Here is a 21886-nt window from a genome sequence, read left to right on the forward strand (position 1 = left end):
AGGAGCCCCAGCCCAAACAAAGAGGTTCTCCAGAAACTGATTCATGAAAAAGCAGCCCGTGTGTTTACCTTGAGTTCTACAGGATTCTGGGGGAAAGATTTGTCGGACATCATTAATGTGTGTTGCTTGATCCATGAGATGAGTGTTTCTATGTTGTTCTGGTATTCTAGCCACCTTGTGTCCACCTCCTGCAGAAAGAGGGAGGGAAAGGAAGGGCTTCTGACATAGAATCCATGGTCAGGAATCAGAGACCCTGGCACAGCTGGAGGTGAAATATTAAGCTGAGAGGCAGTCCATCCAAATGGGGGATGAAGCAAGCACAGAAGATGCAGGGGATGCAGCCAGGAGGGTGCCTGGTTGAATGACTTAAGATCTGATGCAACACAAAAAAGGTATGGTCCGGGTCTTGGACTCAGCTCATAAAAGCAGCAGAAGACAGGATGATGGGCATCAGCCTGTAAGAAGTGCACTGTGATCCCTCTTCAGCCGCCAATTCCCGCGCCTAGAAGCTTACTGCTGAAGTTCTCACTCACCCAAGCTCTTGGCTGTTTCAGCTGAACGTCCCTTCCTCTAGAAGGTCACGGGGGACACACCATCCTTTCCAGAAGAACGGTTTCCAAAGCTGTTTGGCATGGCCTGCCCTCACCCACCCACCCCACCCCCAAGCCATTTTCAACCCAGGAAGGGGCTGTTTAGAGAGCGACCGAGCTGCAGCCCAACTTACGGTGGCACTGATCCCTTCTCCTCCCTCGGGGACTTTTGGAAAGGCGTCGTAAATTGAAGACACATAAGTTATCACAGACTTTTCGTCCGGGGAGGGCACATCAACATCTGGAGGAAAGGAAAAGGGAATGAAACATTCAAAGTGATGGACTGGGGAGAGCGTAAAGGGGGGGGGGGGAAGGTGTTATAGAACACCATTCAAGCAACTCAGTATTTCATTAAGAATCAGGAAAAGGCTGTGTGGTTCTTAGGATTATACTGATGAAAGAACTGGAAGATTACCTTTGTTAAACCACTCAAAAAGTTAAACTACGGTGGAGGACAATTCCACCTCATCGTGCTGGATATCACCAGTTCCGGGAGAGTACCGAGAAATTGTAGTTCACTGTTGCTATTTCAGTGTTGCATAAAAGGGAACTTGACAAATTAACTCCCTGCACGCATGTGAGGAAGAAGGCTGGCTTGCAGTCTTGGATGTGACTAAACATGCAAAGCTCACCACCTGCAGCCTGAAGGGGTCCCACCCCCCACCCCACCCCAAAAAAGCCGTGCAGTTCTGATTCTGAAGCACATTAACGCTGGGCTTGGAACGCAAAGTCTCGGATGCAAGGATCAAAGTCTTCAAAGGGGGACGAGACCCCTCAGTCCAAACCTCTTTGTTTTAATCCAAGCAGCTCCATCAAGAGGTGCCCACGGCCTGCCCGCTTTCCTGTATGATACGATCACCTCAAGAAGGGCCAGCGGTTGTTCACCCTACCTTCTCTCCCCCACCTTTCCCTTTCCAGGTGGTGCTCAGGTAGAACGTTTCCATCACGTTCACTTCGTCCATCTAGGGAAGGGTGTCCTCCCCCCCCCCTTGCCGTGGCTGGGGTGGTGAACCAGCAAGTGCAAAAAAACAACCAGCCTTGCTGCCAACTTGGGCAGTGAAGGGCTTGGCAAGGCTCATCCCAGCAAGAATCCACATTTTTCCAGCACCATGAATTTTTTTTGGGGGGGGAGTGAGGACTGGGAAGCTTGTTTGGCATTGCACAGCCTGGGCCAGACCAGACTTGCAGTAAAGCTTCTCCTCTTTTTGGGGAAGGAAGACATTTGCTTCTCTCCCCCGGCTCACTTCCCCCCCCCCAGCTTGTGTACCTCTGTCTGAAAGCCCCACGAGTAACTTCAAACCGCAGGCCCCCAAGGAAAAGGTGGATAAGTGTTAACGAGCGTGGGAAACCAAATAACTTCAAGTCCCTAATCTTTTGCCCCATGGAGCCTTGCCACCCAACCCACAAGGATGAACCCACAATAATAATCCGACATCCAAGGTTGTGCCCTCTCTCCAACTCTGTTCGAAGATGGCTCTTCCACGGCATGGGGCAAGGCTGCCTAACTCTTATCTCCAATCAGTGATCAGAGATAAGAATTGGTTTTCCTCTCCCATCATGACAGAAAACTTTCTTCTGGCATTGAGCAGCATTCCTCTAAAGCAGGCTTGTCCAACCTTGGCCCTCCAGATGTTCTTAAACTACAGCTCCCAGAAGCCTTCACCACCACCTCTGCTGGCCAGGATTACTGGGAGTTGAAGTCCAAGAACATCTGGAGGCCCAAGGTTGGGGACCACTGCTCTAAAGCTTGGCGAACAATCCTTGCTCTTTTCTCTAATCACCGACTGGAGATAAGAGTGAGGATTCTCGGTGCTGTAGAAAGGCCGCCTCTCTCTGCTGCTGAAAGAAGCACCATCTTTCCTGCACAGAAGCAGGAGAAACCCATCTGCCTCTTCTCTGGCACAGGAGAAAAGCTAGACCCTTTTCCTCGTACGGAGAGGCGAAATGAGAGAAGAGGCCTCCACAGGGCCAAAAACGCCTTCATTGCCATTTCCCGTCCCCCCCCCCCAAAAAAATGTACCTTCTGCATCCAACAATCTGGTGACCCCGAGCCGCTCGGCAATCTCGAAGGCCTGCTCCAGATTCTCTCGGCTGCTCTGAATCTGAACTCTCTCCATGTCCACTAGATCCGGTCTGCAGGAGAGAGGAGAAAAGTGTGGCTTTACATCTCTCTATACTGTACATGGGTGCACTTGTCAATTGTTTTTTCTGCTAAGTGTCCTGAAAATTAAATTTCTTAATGAGAAATCCCAAAACGTGAGTTGGAGATTGCCAACACGACCACAGGGTTTTAATTTCTGCAGACAACGACTGTTACAAACGGTGGGGGTCCTTCTAGGGCTTGGGGGAGAGAGCGGCATGCCCTCCTACCGGTATCGGTGGATAATAGCGTTGAACATCTTTCCGTCACTCCAGCAGGAGGAGAAATTGGTGCACTTCACCCCCACGTAGCCGGCGGTCACTTTCTGCGTCCAGAGGAGAAGCTTTTCCTTGGCGGACATGTCACCGGACTCTCCGCTGATGTAGATATCGGAGATCTAGAAGGAAAATGCACTGCCGTGAGGCCCTCTCCCACTCGGGTAGACACAGGTCAGGAGGTAGGTCCCCCCCTCTCTGGTCCAAAGGCAAGGACCGTTTTGGAGCATGCACGCACGCACTCCCAAAGACTGGGATGGGGTTGGGGTGACCTTAAAGCTGCTGCTCCAGATGGTGAGGCCATGGGCCGACCTTGGGTGCTTTTAAGAGTGGCAGGATGGGAGAGAAACAGGGGGCGACTCAACCATGGGATGCAACTCTTGGGCATATTCTTTGCACCAAAGCAAATGGCATTGGGTAGCAAAGGATCATAAAATATGTCCCCTACCCCACCCCTCCACAAAACACACACACACAGTCTCTCTGCTGCTGCCAGTCAGAGCAGCCAATGCTAGCTAGGTGGGCACAAAGGCTCTGCGTAGATAGGAAGTCTGAATGCGGAGAAGTCAAATGTCCTTTGGCTGAAGACCTGCTCCAGTTTGTTTCAACTGAGCTCAAGAAGGAGAGGTTGAACAGAAGGAAGGGGGATATTTGCATTTCCTGCCTATCGGACCAACATTTCACAGGCTAGCTCTGAGAAGCAGTGCAAACCAATAGCCCAAATGGCCAAAGCATCGTTTTCTGGACAAGAGAACTGGAGAGCTGGCGGTCATGAGGCCACCAGGATTGACAGTCAGAAGGGCTGCTCCTTGCTCCAAAGGTTGGACAAGCCACCCACCTGTCTCTCAACCCCTGCAACATGGAAAATCTGTGTGTGTCCCCCCACACACACACACACATACAAACCAGAGTGTGCCAGAGACACAGAGCAGAAATTACAGGGATGAAAAGGGACTCCAGGGCAACCCTAAGGAATCGTGCATAAATCACTGGAGGAGAAGCTCAAATCCCTTGGGGGGCAAGACCAGTCTGGGGAAAAACAAACAAAGCCAGAGGGGGTGTGCACATGCAGGCGCATGAAGAGCCAACGTGGAACCAGGACAAGCTAGAGGGATCAATGGGAATGCAACCATCCACCAGAAAGGCCCCAAGGGAAATATCAGAAGCATGAAGATGAAAACTCAAATATTGTGGCACTTCAGTAGACTGCAACCCACTTTTTCAGTTAGATCTGTGACACCATTTCCGTGTGAAGTCTTGTGGATCACAATCTACTTCTCTGGACAACCCTCCCCCCCCAAATGTATCTAAAATAGTTGGTTTTGATCCTCCTAAATTTACTACGGCATTCTCCACAAGCAGGAGAAGGAGAAAGTCAGCCGCTCCACTACAACCTTGGAACATATCTACCCGTCTAGCAGAAATCCAGTCGTAAAAACAACCGTCTGTTTGGTCGGGGAGAAAGCGAAGGCCAGCCAAGGGCCGGCTTGTAGTTTGGAGAACATCTGTCCAGCCGTCAGCAAACAACTGCCAGCCAGGGCTTTTCTCCCTCCCTGCCCCCATCCTCAAACAAGGAATACAGATGGCTTCGCCTTCAACTCTCCCCTCTCCCTCTTGGGCAGGAACAGCGAGTGAAAGGCTGGGAAGGTCAACAAGGATGGTCTCCCCTCGTACAGCAGATGTATGGTCTACGTTGATGGGATGGGGGGGTGTCCTTCAGGTGTTGACAGACTGCAGCTTCCTAAATCCAGCCCCTCCCCAAACACCAGCTCTGCCCCCCAAAAGCCTCTGGAGAGGGACGCTAACCCTGCCCTTCTTTTCACGAGGGGGCACACCGTGAGCCAACACAAATAAGCTTTAACTCTATTCTTAAACCAGCAGGATTTCGGTCACCACTGCATGGGTTGCTTTGGAGGATGATGCTTATCGGTGCTGATTATACAGTGACTGATCAATGCTGTTAGGGAAATGTGCCGTTTCCTACAGTGTGTCGGACATAAGGCCAGCTTGTATCTCAAAGAAGTAAGCTGGAGGCCCATTCAGTTCAATGGAAACTAACTATAACCAACTGAGCCAGATTTATAGAGAGCCTGGCGGCATCAGATATCCAGCCAGGGGGAACAGAAAGCCCCCAAATTTACCGAGGGGGGGTCTCATCAACCTTGATTATTAGACAGTCTTTTCCAAATCCCACGCTCATTAAAATTATATGTATATTTTTATAACATACACATGCACATACATGCATTATATACACACACTGACTACATTCCTATGGCACCATTGCACACGGCAAATGCAAAGGTGTGCATTAAGCAGTTGCACTACAGCCAAGGGGAGGAGTGCTGTCCCCAAAGCACTTTTGCCAGCACGTTGTGCATCAGGAGGATTGATCTCCCAATCTCTCGCTCCGCAGAGAGATACCTAGTTCATGGAGCTATCCAGCCATACATATATACATATGCCACACAAATGCACACCCTGCCTTTCAAGCAAGATTTCTAAAGCAGTTTGCATTAAATGACATGTGTTTCACTACCAACCCCATGTGAAGTGGCCGGTTAATAATGCACAGCAGCCTTAAGACCAGCAGAACGCCATCAAAACCTGCAGAGTCAACCACAACCTGCTTCCAGCATAAACGGCTCGTTCTCCCACAGCCACGATGGTTCAGTCTTGGATCTGAATGCCTAAACTGCAAGAGTGGGGGGGGGGAGCAGTCCTCAGACCCTGTGAAGCCACCGTCCCCAATCCCAGCATGGCCAAGGGTGGAGGAACGGAGTGACCTTCTCCGGAGGATGGAGGATCAGGGCAGGCTTGGACCTGTCCCAAGGGACAGCGAAGGGTTGACCGTCCGATCCACGACCCAAGCCTGGACTGAAGTGCATTTGCAAAATGCCCTGTCTGCGTTTGTAGTGGGAAGCCTCTGTGAGCCCAGCGAGGCTGCATCCTGCCCGACAGCGGGACCTCGCAGACTGCCACTCAGAGGTTTCTGACATTCAACAGGCGGAGGCTACCAGCTTGCCCAGAGGGCTCGTTCTTCCTTACGAAGGCAAGCAGGCTGGCAGAGGGGGCAGGAAAAACAGAACCAGCGCTGGCAGGAGAGAAGCTCTCTCTCTTTCTCTCTCTCTCTCTCTCTCTCTCTGGTGACTCTCTGTTGACTCAAGAGGCACAAGGGGTGTTTAATTGATGAAATGCAAGGTTTGGAAGATAATGTATTCGCGAAGGCTTTCACGGCCGGGATCTAACGGTTGTTGTGGGTTTTTCGGGCTCTTTCAAAGAGAACATTTGTGTGCTGGAGGCAACTGGGGATCGGGGTGGAAGTGGGGAAAGGCAACAACGGCTGCTGAGGGGGTGCACTAAGTCTCGGGAAGGCATATCATGGCCTCCAGGCCCTTCCATCGGGTCCCAGTAATTCCCAGCCTCCTCCTCCTCCTTTTCTGCTCTGGAAGTCAGGCCTTCTCCTCACCTAGGCAGGCAGCGGGAAGGATGCACGGAGGAAGGGTGGTGAGGATGACGGCATACTGACCCAGTTTCCAACAAAAGAGGAGGGGAGGGGAAGGAGAGGCAGAGATAGGTTGCCAGATGATGCTTGGCATGTGCTTGATAGCAAGCGCACACCTTCAGGAGCATTGAGAAGCCCTGGAGGAGGGTGCGCTCGCTCGCTCGCTCGCTGGCTCCTCTTCACTGCTACTTGCAAGAACACTTTGGAGTCAAGGGGAAAGGAGGGGGCCACCAGGCAGGAACCGCCCAGCAGCGAGGATGATGGGGGATGGCGCGCCCCACCTATCATCCTGGTAACTGAGCTGTGTGGCAAGGTCTGGCACAGGGGTCTCCATCCGTTGGGAGCTGGAGGGCACCAGGGGGGAATTTGGGGGGTGGTCTCACACATACTGTCACAAATGGATGCCGGGGGGGGGAGGGAGGGAGGGAGGGATGGGTAGGCACAAAGTGCCAGTTTCACCTAACAACAAGCTGGCATCGAAAAGGCAGAAAGTGAGGAGGTGGCCAAAGAGCCCGGACTCAGGCCAAGAGGAGGGTCAAAGGCCGAAGGATACAAACCTCTCCTTTCAACCCCCATGTCTCTGTTTTATTCAGCATCAGTCCCCCTCCAACTCCCTTCTCTTTCACCCCACGCTCCTAGGATTCCCTCCCTCCCAGTAATTCCTTCCTCTTCGAGATCACCCTCCCGCCCCTGTTTATCCTACAGACGCTGATGCACACACCCCCCTTTGCTGTTTCTCTCTCCCCCCCTCGCTTGCTCTACAGAGGATGCCCTTGCCTCCCCCACTCCTTTCTGCAGCCCACCCTCCCACTGGGCCCCACACCTGGTCCTCCTGCATCTTCCCTCCCTCGAGCCACAAGTCCTCCTCCCCCCCACCCTGTTGCCTTGGCAACATCCTCACCAAGCCTCCTCTCACACCAAGCAGCTAAGTCCTCCCCCCCCCATCGCCTTTCTCCCTGACCCCCAGCTGGCCACCAGCCAGGCACCCTCTTGATTGCCCAGCTTCATTCCTGGGTCGAGGTGCAGCTTGGAGGCACGCTGGGGAAGAAAGGTTGCTGGTGCCTGGGGGTTACCCGTCTATTCGTCAAGTCCTACCAAACCTTGCGGTGGTCAAGAGGGGTTCGAGCAGGCAGGAGAGGCAGCAGGCTCCTCTTGCAGGGGGAGCTAGATCCGACTTAGAACCCAGCTTCCCCTTGCTCTGGGTTCCCTGATGCAAAGAGGAAAGACGTTGTTACCTCTGCCCCTTTCCTCTTGGTCCCCTTGGGCTCCTGAGGCATACGCATGAGCCTCCGAAGACTGCAGGGCCCCTGAAACTCAAAAAAGGCAGTTTGCCACGGACAGAGTGCCATTATCTGCTCTGGGGAAAGGTGAAAATCCTACCCATGGACTCAGGACCTATAACCTGTTAAGAAATACCAGTTCTGCACAACAGCCATCAAGGAAAGGGGAGTGGTTTTAGGAACCATCATCCTGGCAGAGAAACAGGAGCAGACTAAGAGACACAGTGATATGGGGTTGGGGGCGGGTCTGTGGGGAATCTCATCCTGTGGCCAGCAGGGAGCAGCTCCGTGCCTTCTGTAGGATGGTGAAGAGACCCTTGCCAATTCTGCCCAGCCCAGGAAAGGCTGGTGCCATACAATTTTAAAGGAAATGCAAAATCTTTTATGCCTGTATCCATTTCATATTTTAACTGCACGTGCTGCCTTTGATCATAAGCTGCTTTGAGACTCACTGCATCAGGGCATAAATTTAATAAATTGATTAGGAAATGAACCACAGCCTCCTTTGCAGGCCACCTGCCCCACCGGATTCTTCCTTCCAGGTTTCCCAAAGGAAACACAACTTGTTCCCAGAGGGGAACTTACTGCAGAGAGAGTTGCCTCCGAGGGCTGTTAGGGGGTGGGAAGCGCAATACGATCTCTGAAGATTGTCGTTCTCTCTTTGAGGTGCAGGGCAAAGTCCACGTGAGAGAGGAGCAACAAGACAGCGAGAGAGACAAGCCCACCCCAATGCCCGGTTGGGTTTTATCTCTCCCGCATGAGATTATCCTAGCTGTAGACTCTCTGTGCTTAAAACCTCTTCCCGGATTCAGCTGGGAAGGGTGTCTCTCCTTCCGAGACCCGGAATGCTTCTCGACATGCGCAAAGGCCTCTCTCTCCCCCACCCCCTTCTCTGTGCATCCAAGGGAAAGCAACCTTGCCATTTGTATTCTGCTCCTCACTTCCTTCCTTCTTCTCCACACCCCCCCCCCCGCGCCATCGTTATCACATAGAAAAGCTGGCCTTTGTCAGCTGCAGCCCTACAGGCACCTCCTCTGGCTTTCCCCTTTCTCGGCTTCAGAAGAGACAAAGCTCTTTCTTCGGAAAGCCAACCTTTCTCCTTAGGAAATATATATATATATGTTGCCACCTGCTTTTGAAAAACCTCACGGATCACACAACCATTATTCTAAAACGAGGAAAGTGGCACATTTTAGATTTTAGCTGCCATTGCTAGGATCTTTCCCATTTTCCTCTGGTCCAGGCACTGCTTGCAACTTGAGTTAAAGACAACAAAATGCAGATCCTAGAATAAGGGAGTTGGAAGGGGCCTGAAAGGCCCTCAACGTTCAAGGCTGGAATCCAAAGCAAGGTAGATCTAAGGGGTGGCTCTCCCGTTTTCTCTTGAACAAGCTGAATAGGAGCCAACAGGGTGATATGGCTAAAATAAAGAGGCAAATGCTATTTTAGGCTGCATTAACCGAAGTAGAGTCTCCAAATCCCGCGAGGTGCTAGTTCCCCCTCTCTTCAGGATGGGTTAGGCCTCACTTTGAGTATTGGGTCCAGTTCTGGACACCACACTTCAAGAAGGATGCTGACAAATTGGAACAAGTTCAGAGGAGGGTGACAAGGAGGATCAGGGGGCTGGAAACCAAGCCCTAGGAGGAAAGGCGGAAAGAACTGGGCATGTTTAGCCTTGAGAAAAGAAGACTGAGGGGAGATACGACAGCACTCTTCAAAGATTTGAAAGGCTGTCCTATAGAGCAGGGGAAGGATCTGTTTTCCATCATCCCAGCATGCAAGATATGTAAGAATGGGCTCAAGTGAAAGGAAGCCAGTTTTTGGCTGAAGATCAGGAAGAACCTCTTAACTGTTAGAGCAGTACAGCAAAGGAAACCAGCCGCCTCGAGAGGTGGGGAGCGCTCCAACCCTGGAGGCCTCCAAGAGAAACTTAAGACAACCACCAGGAAGATACCCTTCGATTTGCATTCCTGCCTTGAACCAAGGGGGGTTGGACCTTACGAGCCTTTTCCAACTTCATGATTCTATGAAGGTTGCCTGCCCTGATTGTGAACTATGACTTATCTCATGGTCGGGAATACGATTAGGGTTGCTGGTCTGGATGATCCCCATCTCTTAGAGTCTGTGCAAGCCAGATGAGGTTGGGGGTTACAGCTATACCCCGAATGCCACAGGCAACCCCACACGCCCCGACTGGACAGGTTCCCCAGCTGCAATGCCAGCTAGTGCTGGAAGACCCCAGCCCCCCCACTGGCCAGCACTGGGGCACGCGAGGCTTTTTCCCATTCAAGAAAAGCAGGAAATTGGAAGTACGATTGTAGAAGAAAGGATGCCCCAAACTGAGCCAGGCTGAGTTTATCAAAGCAAGATTTCTCCCCTCTCTTTCCAGAGCTACTTAGGTTTCATTGTAGCAATTACATAATTTATGTTTTATATTTTTGTTGTCACCCAACGTAGCAATTGGCCAGGTGGGTGGTGTATAAATCAAATAAATGAAAATAAACAGACTCTTTTTATTTTAGCTCCCTGCAACACTGTTACTCAGGCTCAATTTAGACCCACGATGAAAAAGTAACACTTAAGTAGACGATGAAAATAAAAGAAGCCCAGCACCCATGTTTCAAATGGGATTTTTTTCTTACTTTTGTGCCATTCTGCATAAATCCTACAGCACATTTTAAAAAAAATGAAAAAGGGGGTGGTGGAGAATGCAACAGGTTCGTACGTGTTTCAACAAGTGAATTCAATAAATGAGATTTACACTCCATTTACTTCTAAAAAACCCAGCTTTCCAAGCAAGCTCTGGTCCTCTCCTCCTTTCTCCTCACGCTTACTGGTCCCAATCCATAGAGCAACGGGTAGCCTGAGCAGAATCAACCTTTATCCCCCCCCCCCAACCACCGCTCTTTTTCAGAGTTTCAGCGTGCCACATACGCGATCTAGTGGCCGAGCTTCCAGCACCTTTATTTTGCAGGTAAGCATTAATATTGCCATTCGGAAACCAGGAGGGTGGCAGACGGGAGACACGGGGGGGGGGCTGAGGATCAGGAGCTCGGCTGAGCCCCTGCCCCACCCCCAGGCTTGTTTTGAGCAGAGAAAGATCCTGATCCGAGTAAAAGCAATCCTGCTACACAGCTCCTAGCCTGTATCCTAAACCAGCTCTCGGAAAGATCACAGGGGTTGGAGGGAAAGAGCCAGTGAGAAAATAACACACACACAGGATCCAGGCTTAAAGTGGTGTGTCTCCCCCCCCCCCCCCAGGTAAGCAACCTGCATCCCAAATGGTACGAAAGAACAGAGGGCTCTGCAGAGGGGGAGGCGGAAGTGAAGCCCTTGGTTGGTCGCTTCTCCTTGGCAGGCTTCCCCGGCAGCCGTGGCGAGCCCAAAACAAGAGAAGGAAGCCGAGATGCAACCAGAGGTGCTTTGAAATGAGAGCACTGACTCTCAGGCAGGCGACAGGCCTGGTTTTGCAGGCAGCATCTGCCAACCTCCCTTGCCGCTCACCGCCGGCCGGCTCCTCTCTTCAGCCCTCCCTCCATCTCGGGCTCTCTTGCGCTCCCCCCACCCACCCCCGCCGGGCTTTTCCTGCCAATTCAGACTGGAGCATCATGATCATCTAATGGCTGCACTCCTCTCTCTTTCCCACTACGCTTCAAAAGCATCTTAACCAAGCGATGCCACTTACTGTTGGGCAGGCCACTGCACCACCCCACTCCCAAAGGGTTTTATTCCTGGAATAGGTAGGTAGGTAGGTAGGTAGGTAGGTAGGTAGGTAGGTAGGTAGGTAGGTAGGTAGGTAGGTAGGTAGGTAGGTAGGTAGGTAGGTAGGTAGGTAGGTAGGTAGGTAGGTAGGTAGGTAGGTAGGTAGGTAGGTAGGAAGGAAGGAAGGAAGGAAGGAAGGAAGGAAGGAAGGAAGGAAGAGAAAGAAAGAAAGAAAGAAAGAAAGAAAGAAAGAAAGAAAGAAAGAAAGAAAGAAAGAAAGAAAGAAAGAAAGAAAGAAAGAAAGAAAGAAAGAAAGAAAGAAGGGATGACTGTAATTGAAGAGAAGCGCAACAGCATGTTTTAACAGAACACGTTGGGTAGCTTTGCAAACCCAGTCATGATGATGACAACAATATCATGCTCCTCTTAATTATCATCACCATCATCCAAAGAAATGTTCTTTTCTCATGAAAAGAGAAAATGCTGCCACTCCCAGAACATCAAGCGTGTGTCCTTAACCCGACACAGCTAAAGCTTTCAGGCGCCAAGATTTCAATAAAGAGCTAAAAAAAAAAAGAGGCAAAAGCACCAGACTCCCAGACACTAGAATTGGTGAAAAACTCCCACAAGAAAGGGCTAGCGTAGTAGATCGAATCCTCTGAGAGGACCAGACTGTTTGTACAGAAGCAGCCCCCCTCTCTGCAGCAGACAAAGGTTTTCTATCGGAAAACGCAAGAGGCGGTATTGGGTGAGGCGGCCTAAAAATATCCTGAAATAAATTCCTGTTTTTAAAAATAAGCAATTACAACAACATTTATCTTCTTAAGGGATGGGGGGGGAATTCCCTATATTAAGTCTACAAGGGCTCTGCAAGCAGAAGGACACCCATTTAACAAAAATAGCCAGTTAAACTCTGAAGCTATCATTCATTTCAGTCCAATATATTTTACCTCATTATTAGGAACCACTAGAAAAGACAGAAACCACAAAATTGGAAACCGGAATGAGTAGACCCATGGCTCTTAAATGGCCTCTCCCCTTTCCCACCTTCATTATTTAAGCCAATAGATCTTGGTGCTGAGGAGTTCTGCTCCAAAATTAAAAAGAAAGAAAGAAAGTAACTCATGTTTCTAGCCCTCATGGCTGAGGAGGGAAGGCTGCCTATGCAAAACATGGGGGAAATGTCAGAACATAAACAACAGTCAGGAATCCTAGGTCTGTATCCTGTGCACACTTGTCCTTTGGTCCTTTGCTCTACTCCACCCTCATGGAACCCTAACAAATCAATGTTTGAAAATAAAAAGCCCCAACATATACAAGTAAACCTTGGCCTAATCACCCCTTTAAGTGACAGAACCCCACTTAGTGCTGCTCCCTTTGAATTCTTTGTCCCGCTTTTGTGCTTGAGGGCACCGAGCTGGACCACATCATCCTCCCACCGGTTCCTGTACGTTTTGCCACTCGTTTTTGCTCTCCTCCCCCCAACAAGTCTGTCTTCACCAAGAGACAAGGGACAATACCGCCAGCACTCCTGAATGGGCCTCCTCTCTCCCCATTTCTGCTTTTGGTGGACGGGTCTCCCGCGTGGCTGGCTACGAGTCAGAAAGGCGAGTTGGGCCACCCCAGGATTGAGTGGCCCTGGGCCACAGAACCCCAGTGGCTGAGCCACAGCAATGCAGAGAGTGCCGTTTTTTCCCTACGCCTGCCGGTGGGCTGCTCAAAGGCCCGTTCCCAGTCGCTGACCTTCGGCCTCATCCTGCCGAAGGGGTCCTCTAACTCTGCGAGCATTTGCTCCTTCTCGTGCATTGGGGTGGGCAATTAAAATGCAGGCCGTGTCTCTCCACCCACTCGGCCCCAGGAGCAGAAGCCTCTCTGCTCACATCCCATGGACGTGTTGGCATGAATCAGGGCTTTTAAGCCCCCTCCCTTTCTAAGGAATCCCTCCCACGCCGATTTCTCTGCTGAGGAACCACTGCCGGAGGGCTGCCAAGGAGACAAAGAGGTGCCCCATTCTGCTCCTTGATGGAGGAGGGGTGATTGCACTGCTGCGGGGGGGGGGGTCGCACCTTAGCCCTGGACGGTCCCAAATACTGCTAGTGAGCTCTCAGACACTTCCGTGGGGAAAGGCCATCGCTAGCCATGGGCACAGCTCTTCCCTAGAGGAAACCTTCTCCTCCATGACTGGTCTCTTTCTCACAGGACCTCTGATAGCCAGACTTCCTGCCCCGTCAACTGGACAATTATCTTCACAGATGGATGCTTAGATTTCCCGAGAGGCACAAGGTGGCCTGCGCATGACCTCAGATGCTCTCAAGCATGAGGAACACAAGGTTGGTCCTCCAGGATAAGGTTCCTGCACAGTCTTAGGGACCTCAGAAAGACCCTTTGAGCATCCAGTCCAGTACTACATCACATCTGACGGGCAGAAACGTTCCCCACACTTCAAGCAGGATTCTTTTCTGACCTTCTGTGGAGCTGCTGCTGCTGCTGCTGCCAGGAGCCGACCCCGGGACATGCTCTGTCCCTGAGCTACAGCCCTAGGCCTTGAGAAGCGGCAGGGAGTGGCCCAGAGAGGGGGTCTTGAAGAAGTTCCACAACGAGCTGCTAAAGCATAGGTTGCGATCTGTGGGATGTCGGCTACGGCCCCGGTCGTGTGAGATCCGTTTTGCAAATCCAAGGTGGCTGCTATCGTTTCAAAATACACAGAACCCCAATCGGGGAAGGTGGGACGGTCACAAAACAAAAACATTTGAACGTGTCTATCACCGCGTAATGTTCAGGAAACGAAACGTTTGGTGGCAAGAAGCAGCCAGATGCGCTCTTCCATTCGATCCGAATGATTTCGGATACTGGCTATAGCATGAGCCAGAATTGTGCACTTCTTACGTTCCAAATAGTGTATTTCAAAAGGGCTACGTGACAAGGATGGATCCCTCTTTCCCCTCCAGGCGAGGACTTTGCTTCCTTCCTTCACCAATTCACTGGTCAGAACCCAATTAAACTTCCCAACAGAGCGCTCCTGCCATTGTGGACGGCCAGGTTCATCGCTTGGCTCCCTCCCACTGCTTCCAACTCTTAACTGGCACATCTGAGGATGAGCCGGGCCTAGAAGATGCTCCCGGACACCCTGGGAATGGATGGACAGGTTCACAGCCAACACTAGGCCATCACCTGGTGGCGGAGAGGGCTGTTTTTAGCAAGTTTCATGACGCCCCTTGCAACCCACAATGACAAGCCTGGCTTGGAGGGACAGGCACACCTGGGGTCACAGACATCCACCAAAAAGCAGCCCATCTTTGCTGGCTGTCACAGCAGGAAAAATGCTCAAATAACCCACAAGGCTCAAAAGACCTTGACTGGTGTCTAGTCCACTGGACTGTTAAAATGCCCGGTTTATAAATAAACCCAACTCTCTTAGAGGCCTGCAACCTCGTCCACCCTTCAGCGAGAGATTGGAGAGTCAGAGGAATGGCTCGATCTTGCAAAGGGATCTTGTCTTAAAGGGAGAGAAAAAAGAAAGCAGTGGGACAGAGATCTCGGACAAGGTGAGGAGACGCATTTTAAGGCTCTTGGTCTGCCAGGAAGCCCTTCTGCAGCCACCCAACTCCTTTTGATTTTTCTAACCTAAGGTTCATTCTTAAGTTATAGAGCCCACACCCCTATCATCGCGTTGCCTTTTAAGCAAAGGTCGACAAGTCTGGGAACACATTATGATGATGATGTTACTTATGACAGCTACAGCAAGCCGATGGATCATAAGTGATTTAACTTACACAGCACACAAATTAACCAGGTTGCAGCTTTATGGGCACCCTGGCACTCATTTTCTACAGGAGACTCACGGCCATCATGCTTGTGCCAGCTACCCCTGAGGCACCATGAAAGTGTGGGTCTTCAGGGCCCCCCAAACGCCCACTCTTTGGAGTCTGGCACCGCCTGCTGAAAACCAACCTACCCCGGCTTTGCTCTCTGGCACTCCGAGTCCACAAAAGTGTTCTCTGCATTTTTATCATTCATTACCTTTTAATGGTACAAAGTGGATTTTAAACTCCCAGAGGGGGAAAAACACAATCAGGCTGAACTATAACCCTGGCTTTGCCAAAGGAGCAGGTACCAAATACAGGCTGAGCCACCAAAGGGTCCCAACACCTCAGGAACAGACATGGCCCCCCAAACACAGTAAAAAAAAACAACAACCATCGGCCCCGGGCCGCCCAGCTTAGAGTGAGGCATGCTGGGATCTGCAGTCCAAAACAGCTAGCTGCTCAGCCTTGCTGTTTGTGATACAAAAGGGGGCCCAGCTGTGGAATCCTTTCTAATGCCAATCTCCAGACCCAGTAACCACAGCAGTGAAAGAGACTGACCATGTACAGAGTGCCCTTCCCTTAACGACAGAATAACTAGCGGCCACCTTCATAGACGCGGAATCTAAAGAAAGGGTTTCACACATCTGGGCAGGTGGGAAAAGGGAGAGTCAGAAGAAAATTGCTGATAGATGCCTCTGATGTTAGCGAATTAATTAACTGTGCAATTGGGTGGGTTCCGGTCACCAAGGAAATGTCTCCCTCACACACATACGAGAATCTTTTTTAAAACATTTAAATTTCAGGAAAGCATCTGAGAAGAGCGGAAGGTCCCGCTTTGGGGTGGTGGTTGAATTCTGCTAAGCCAGTTCTTGTTGCCGTTTTAATGCTGGCCGGTCCCTAATAAACACCCCCGCCCCCCCCAGAGCCAGCCAGCTGTTCCTTTCCCCAAAAGGCACCCCCTGGGAGATGAGGAGACCAGCCCCCCCCCCGCCGGTTCTCAGTTCATGGTAACAAACCAGCACGGAGGGTGTTTCTCAAAACATGCATTCAGGGCCACACGTGGTTTGGAAAGGCACTCCGGACCAAGCGCGGGGCTGAAATATGGGAAGCCATTGCCTCCTGCACCCCAAACAAAAAAAAAAGGGTGTCGCTCTGAGAGGGTCCCCCCCCCAGAGCCAAACCAAGAGAGGCACCCCTCTGCCCTGGGGCTGACGCTGAGACTGTTTCAAAGGTCAAAGTGCACAAACTGGGGCCTCATTGCAGGCAACCTCCATCCATCATCCTCGTCACTTGAAACTAAGCATGCCAACATCCATCCCACGAAGTGGCTCTGCCCACCGAGGCACCTTGCCAAGATACGGAAGGAGAAATGCACCCCTGAGCCCGCCCGCCCCCTCCGGCTGCCGCCTCCCGACACCGCGGAGGGAAGGCTCTCTCCCTGCTCAGAAGATGCACCTTCCGGACAGAGATCCTCCACAAAAGAGCTCACCCAAGCATGGACAAAGTGTCTTTTTGCTCAACTCCAATTGTTTAACTGGAGCAGGTTTGAAAATCAGTCCATGCTCTTTCATAGATTACTCAGGCACCCAGCATGAACCTACATCCTTCCTTCTGGCCATAACAAGGGCAAGCATGTGCGTGTGCATGGACACGATCTTCCAATGTACACCTGCTTCACCACCATGCGGTCTCCTGGGAGGAATTCCTGCACACCCTAGGCGACTAACCTGCTCATGAGCCCGAATGAAGGGACGTGGGTTGCCAAAGCCGCAGAGGGTCCGGCATCCGGGAAGAAGGGCTCCCCAGTCAGGAAGCATCATCACGAAAGCGGCGCCCAGGGCCCCTCGCCCTCCCCTCGCCCCAAAGAAGAGGTGGAAGGACGTCTGCACTGACCCGTCCTCGGGCAGGTCGCTGGGTCTCCTCGGCTGCCGTCCTCTGTTGGGGACCTCGCGCCCACTGAGAAGAGGCCGAAACGCCCCCAGGGGTTGCGCCAGCGCTCGTCCCTGTCCCAGGCCCTTTGCCCCGCGCCTGGGCTGAGTCGCTGCCATATCCGGAGGAGTAGAGGAAGGTGCCGGAACAGGACTCGCTGAAGGAAGAAGACTGGGTCTGGGATGTCGGCAGTTTTGCCCAGAGGCCAGCGGAGGGGTCGGGCGCCAACGGCGGGCACGGAGGCCGATCCGGAGTGTCCACCTGGTCCACCATGGGGGAAGGCGTGGACAGCTCCGAGAGGGTGCCTTTCTCCACCGTCCACGAAGCGCCCCATGTGCTGCTCGACAAGCTCCCGGTCCCTTCTTCGCTAGGCCAGGCCTCCAGGAACTCCTCCACCACCGTCATGGGGGTCTGCGGCTTCGGCTGCTCCCAGGACCGGCACACGACCACCACCGAGCCCTCCTCGTCCTCCAAGCCGCCCCTCGCCGGCCCCTCCGGCTGCAAAGGCACCAAGACCGCTCGGCTGCTGCCACATCCCGGGGGCCTCTCGTGGGCCACCACCTGGCTTGCCACCTTCTCCCGGTTCTGTTCCGCCGGATTGTCCAGCAGGCGGGCGACGACCGTTGTGCCCTCTCCGAGGAGGTGGGGGTCGTGGCCACCGGGTGAGCCCGAAGCTGGGCCTGCAGACGACACCAGCTGGACCTTCTCGAGTCTCCCTTGGAATCTCTCCCTCACCTGAACGACCTGCCCGGGGTCCAGCCCATCCAGTTCTGACGTGGGATGAGCCTCCTCCTGAGAAGGCACGCTCTGGACCGGATCCTTCCCTCCTGCCTGCGCAGCGGCTCCTCGGAACTTCTTCATGGGCATCGGCGCCGTCTCTTCTCCTCCAGCCATTTCTGCCCCTTTGGAGGGTCTTTCGGCGGCGGCGACGACGGGGCTGCCTCTCTCTGGCGCCATCCTCTTCCTCCCCTTCCTCTTCCACTTGAAAGGGGTCTTCTTTTTAGGGGAGAGGGGGGCCTTCCCCGCCTCCCCGGGGGGCTCCTTCTGGCCTTTAACACAGCTCAGCGTATTCCCCATCGCCCTGGTGCGCAAGACACCCGTGACAATGCAGCTAAGCTGGCACCGGGCACGGAGCTAAATCCCGGCCAGCCCTTCATCAGATTAGATGCACATTTTAAAAACACACACCCCCACTACAGGCACGCTCTTGCACGGACATGCACGCACACAGAGAGAGAGAGAGAGAGAGAGCAAGAGCGCCAGACTAAGATTCTCTTCTTCCAGCCGCTGCCGTCTTCAGACAGCCATCTTACGAAGCCGGGAGCTAGGTGAAGGCACATTCAAAGCATCTCACTGCAGTTCAGAAATCGCTTGACCTAAAAGCAGACGGCGCCCGGATTGGCTGCAGCTTTCGCTTTCCAAATATGAGGTAATGGGAGTGCTCCCCTCCATAAGGCAAACAGAGAGCCAGACACAGGCTGGGAGGCGGCAGAGGGAGGGAGGGAGGGAGGGAGGGAGGGGAGGGAGATTGCGAATGAGAGAGAGAGAATGAGAGAGAGAGAACGGCAGCCACCAGGCAAGGCAAAGCGGGTGGATGAGGAGGATGCTGCCGACGAGGGGTGTGGCACCAAGGCAGAGAGAGAGAGAGAGAGATGGCAATCCAGAAGCAAAGTTTCTTTTTTATTATCATTGCACAAGCCACAACAACAACAACAACAACAACAGAGGTGTAGAATGAAGGCAGCACCCAAAAGCGAAGGGGGGGGAGAGAGAGAGAGAGACATCAGCAGAACAAGGCAGGGAAGGAGAAAAGGCGGCGCGCTGTGCATTCCAATGGAAAATGCCCAGAGCTGTCGCCCTGCCGTAGACAGAGAAGAGGAATTTGGGCAGAACCAAGGCAGGCGGCTGGGGAGGACAAGCCTCGGCAAAGCTCGACACTGAAAGGGTAGGCGTGGGGGGGGGGGGGAAACCCACCCCCCCTTGAACCTGGTGAGGAGGATGCCTGCTTTCCTGGTGAGGATGATGCTGCTTGCCCCTCTGGCATTTGGAGTCTCTGGGAAGGCAAGATAACAATACTGGACATCGACTTTTGCCGTTGTGGACGTGGATCCTGGCCACCATCCCCGCCTGCACCCCCGCCCACCCCCACTTCGGACACAGAGGTGCCTGCCCCAGATCACAAAACCAGCCAGCCACTCAGGTGTGGGTCCTTCACATGCATCTCTGCCACAAGGAAAAACTAGGGGTTCGCTACAGGTGCCATGATGGGGAGGGCATTAGGAGGGGGGAGGCTTAACAGGACCAGAAATCCAAGGAAGGCCAGGTGGAGGCCAAGAAAAACAACACACACACTTACACACATGCACACGTGTGCATGGGGAAGGTGGGTTCTCGTTTAGCCCATGCAATCAAGTGGCTCTGGAGAGGCAAAATAGCTGCCTTCCCCCCTTTATCTGCGACTCAATCAGAAATATTTTATAAACACTTCTTGGAAACAGCATTCCAGCACCGCCATGCTAAAACTTTCATTTAACGCATATTTCCAGGTATTTTATGTTATATATATATAAAACAGCTGGGAAAATGCTTTTGCCTTCATCAAAAGACAGACTGCAAAAAACCAAAAAATTTAAACTGGGTAGCTGAAGCACAACTGCTCCGATTTATCAAATCGCAGGTGGTTCCTCTTGGGTCCACCCTTGTCATCAGATGCACAAGCAGCCTCCCTGAAATGCAGCGTCTTCTCCTTGCTTGGGGGTGTCTGTCTACCAGTGACCCTATCGGGATGGGGGGGGAGGTTGCCTGGATCTAGCAAACCAGGCCCTGGCCATAATAACCCTGTGCTCCCCCCTCCGACCCACACTCTCCTGAAGCCCAATTATGTCTTCTTCTTTTTTAAAAGCTCTGGAAGAAGTCTTTTCTTCCCAGTTGCATATTTTTCACAGCTCCAGCTTTTGGTGGGTATCTTGATTGTGGTCTCCTATAAGGACACTTCTGCCCTTTATTTAAAACACAATAAACAATACATTAAAATCTTATTTAGTGCCATATGATTTACAAAAAAAATCCATCTTTTTTCAAAAGATGAACATTTTGTGTAAATGATAATAGTATTAAATACATTTTAAGGTATGATTTATTGTGTTTTTAATTCTCTTCTTTTTAATATTATGAGCTGCCTTGAGTCCCCTTACCAGGAGAAAGGTGGCCTGTACATTCGATAGATCAATAACTCTAACATTGTATGTTGCATTTTGGGAGGTTTTCACCTTTTTCTTAATCACCCTGGAATCCCTTCCAGAGTTGAGATGTGAACTACAAATCTGATAAAGGAAACTATGTGTAACTCAAACATATTGGGATAATGATACATTGAAGAAGTGCAAGCCTTAAGTAGTGCAACGTGGAAGGGAAATGGTAAAAGCAGCCCACGTTGAAAGCACAATCGTAATTTCTGTGGGCTCCCTGTGGTCAAGATAAGGGGAGATAACAGAGCTGTGTTTCCCCTTTCACTTAATAAAGTCCAGGAGGAGCAAAGCCGTCAGAGTAAGAGGCCAAGAGGATATATACACAGAGAGGCACATCCATCAGTCCTTCAAATGGTTCTTCATTTGCTTCCCTCACCTTAGCCAAGGAACAGAGGCATTCCAGAGAAGGTAACAGTGGATAGCTGAACTGTGGAACTCACTGCCACCAGATGTAGTGACAGCTGCCAACTTGGGTGTTTTTAGAAAAAAAAATCAGATAAAATCATGGAGGTTGCAGCCACCAAATGGCCACAGGTCAGGCTGGCTACGTGTTCAGGGTCTCCCCTATGAGAGATTGGCTGACCCCCCCATGGCCTGCCCACCACTTCCAGGTCCAAAATGCCGGGGAAGGGCGCATGTTTGGAAAGGAACGCAAAGCAAGGCACATCATTCAGCACCAAACATCTCAAAAGCCAGTCGGGTAGAAGCCAGAGGACATCTGGAAATACCATCAGTTCCAAGCATGCTCTTTTGAACAACACAAGGACACGCCTGAGCTTATTAAGAACAAAATTAAAAACGCAAGCTGCTCCTGTTTAGTCAAATGTGCATCAATGTTTTCCAACAAAATTTCCTTTCTGGCCCTTGCCTCGGCCTGGCCACGTGCCCCTTCGGACCAATTTCTGCCCTATTCATGCTATATCCACACAACGTCCTCTTCCCGTTCTGGAGAGCAAAGTCGCCCATCTCTCACTAAGATGCCACTGATTCAGTTTAATGACAAAGCAAAAGAAAAAAAAAGAAGGGGCACCGAGGAACCTACTCAGGGGAACAAGCCTCCAGTTATTTCTGGGTGTTTAAAACGATGCGACCTGTTCTGCGCCCCTCTAGCCATGAGCCTGCCAGCTAGAAAAGGAAGCAGAACAGCTTTAACCGCTGGGGTTGTGGCAGGCCTCGGAAGCAGCAGCCGCTGCAGACAGGAAAGGGAACAGCCCCAGACAGCCTGCCGGAAGGAATCTCCTTAATTCCAAAGGGTGGCAGATTGCACTACCGCACCCCAGAAGCATCTCCTGGCTAAGCTAGCTCCTGCTGGCCACTGGCCCTCTCCCAGCTGGGGGGCTCTTCTCCCAGGGCACCAGCAGAGCCCCTCCCCGGCCATCCTGGCACCCCGATCTCGCCATCTACCCATTCA

At 51.9% G+C, this 21886-nt stretch overlaps 1 protein-coding gene across 17 annotated transcripts in view; it reads right to left on the reverse strand.

Annotated features, from left to right (window-relative positions):
- Positions 1 to 21886, reverse strand: part of MACF1 (microtubule actin crosslinking factor 1) — a 241253-nt gene that overhangs the window by 136497 nt on the left and 82870 nt on the right. For 11 of the 17 annotated variants that reach the window (XM_072980349.2, XM_072980350.2, XM_072980348.2 and 8 more), the window contains 4 exons: positions 2961 to 3127; positions 2611 to 2723; positions 725 to 831; positions 69 to 188 (listed from right to left, as the gene is read on the reverse strand). In XM_072980349.2, coding sequence (XP_072836450.2) covers positions 69 to 188; positions 725 to 831; positions 2611 to 2723; positions 2961 to 3127 — 507 coding nt within the window. Of the gene's footprint in view, positions 1 to 68; positions 189 to 724; positions 832 to 2610; positions 2724 to 2960; positions 3128 to 17191; positions 18666 to 21886 lie in introns of those variants that run through there. The other 6 variants (XM_072980335.2, XM_072980338.2, XM_072980337.2 and 3 more) reach the window with 1 other exon arrangement.

Source organism: Pogona vitticeps, chromosome 9, assembly GCF_051106095.1.
Source record: "Pogona vitticeps strain Pit_001003342236 chromosome 9, PviZW2.1, whole genome shotgun sequence".
NCBI lineage: Eukaryota > Metazoa > Chordata > Lepidosauria > Squamata > Agamidae > Pogona > Pogona vitticeps.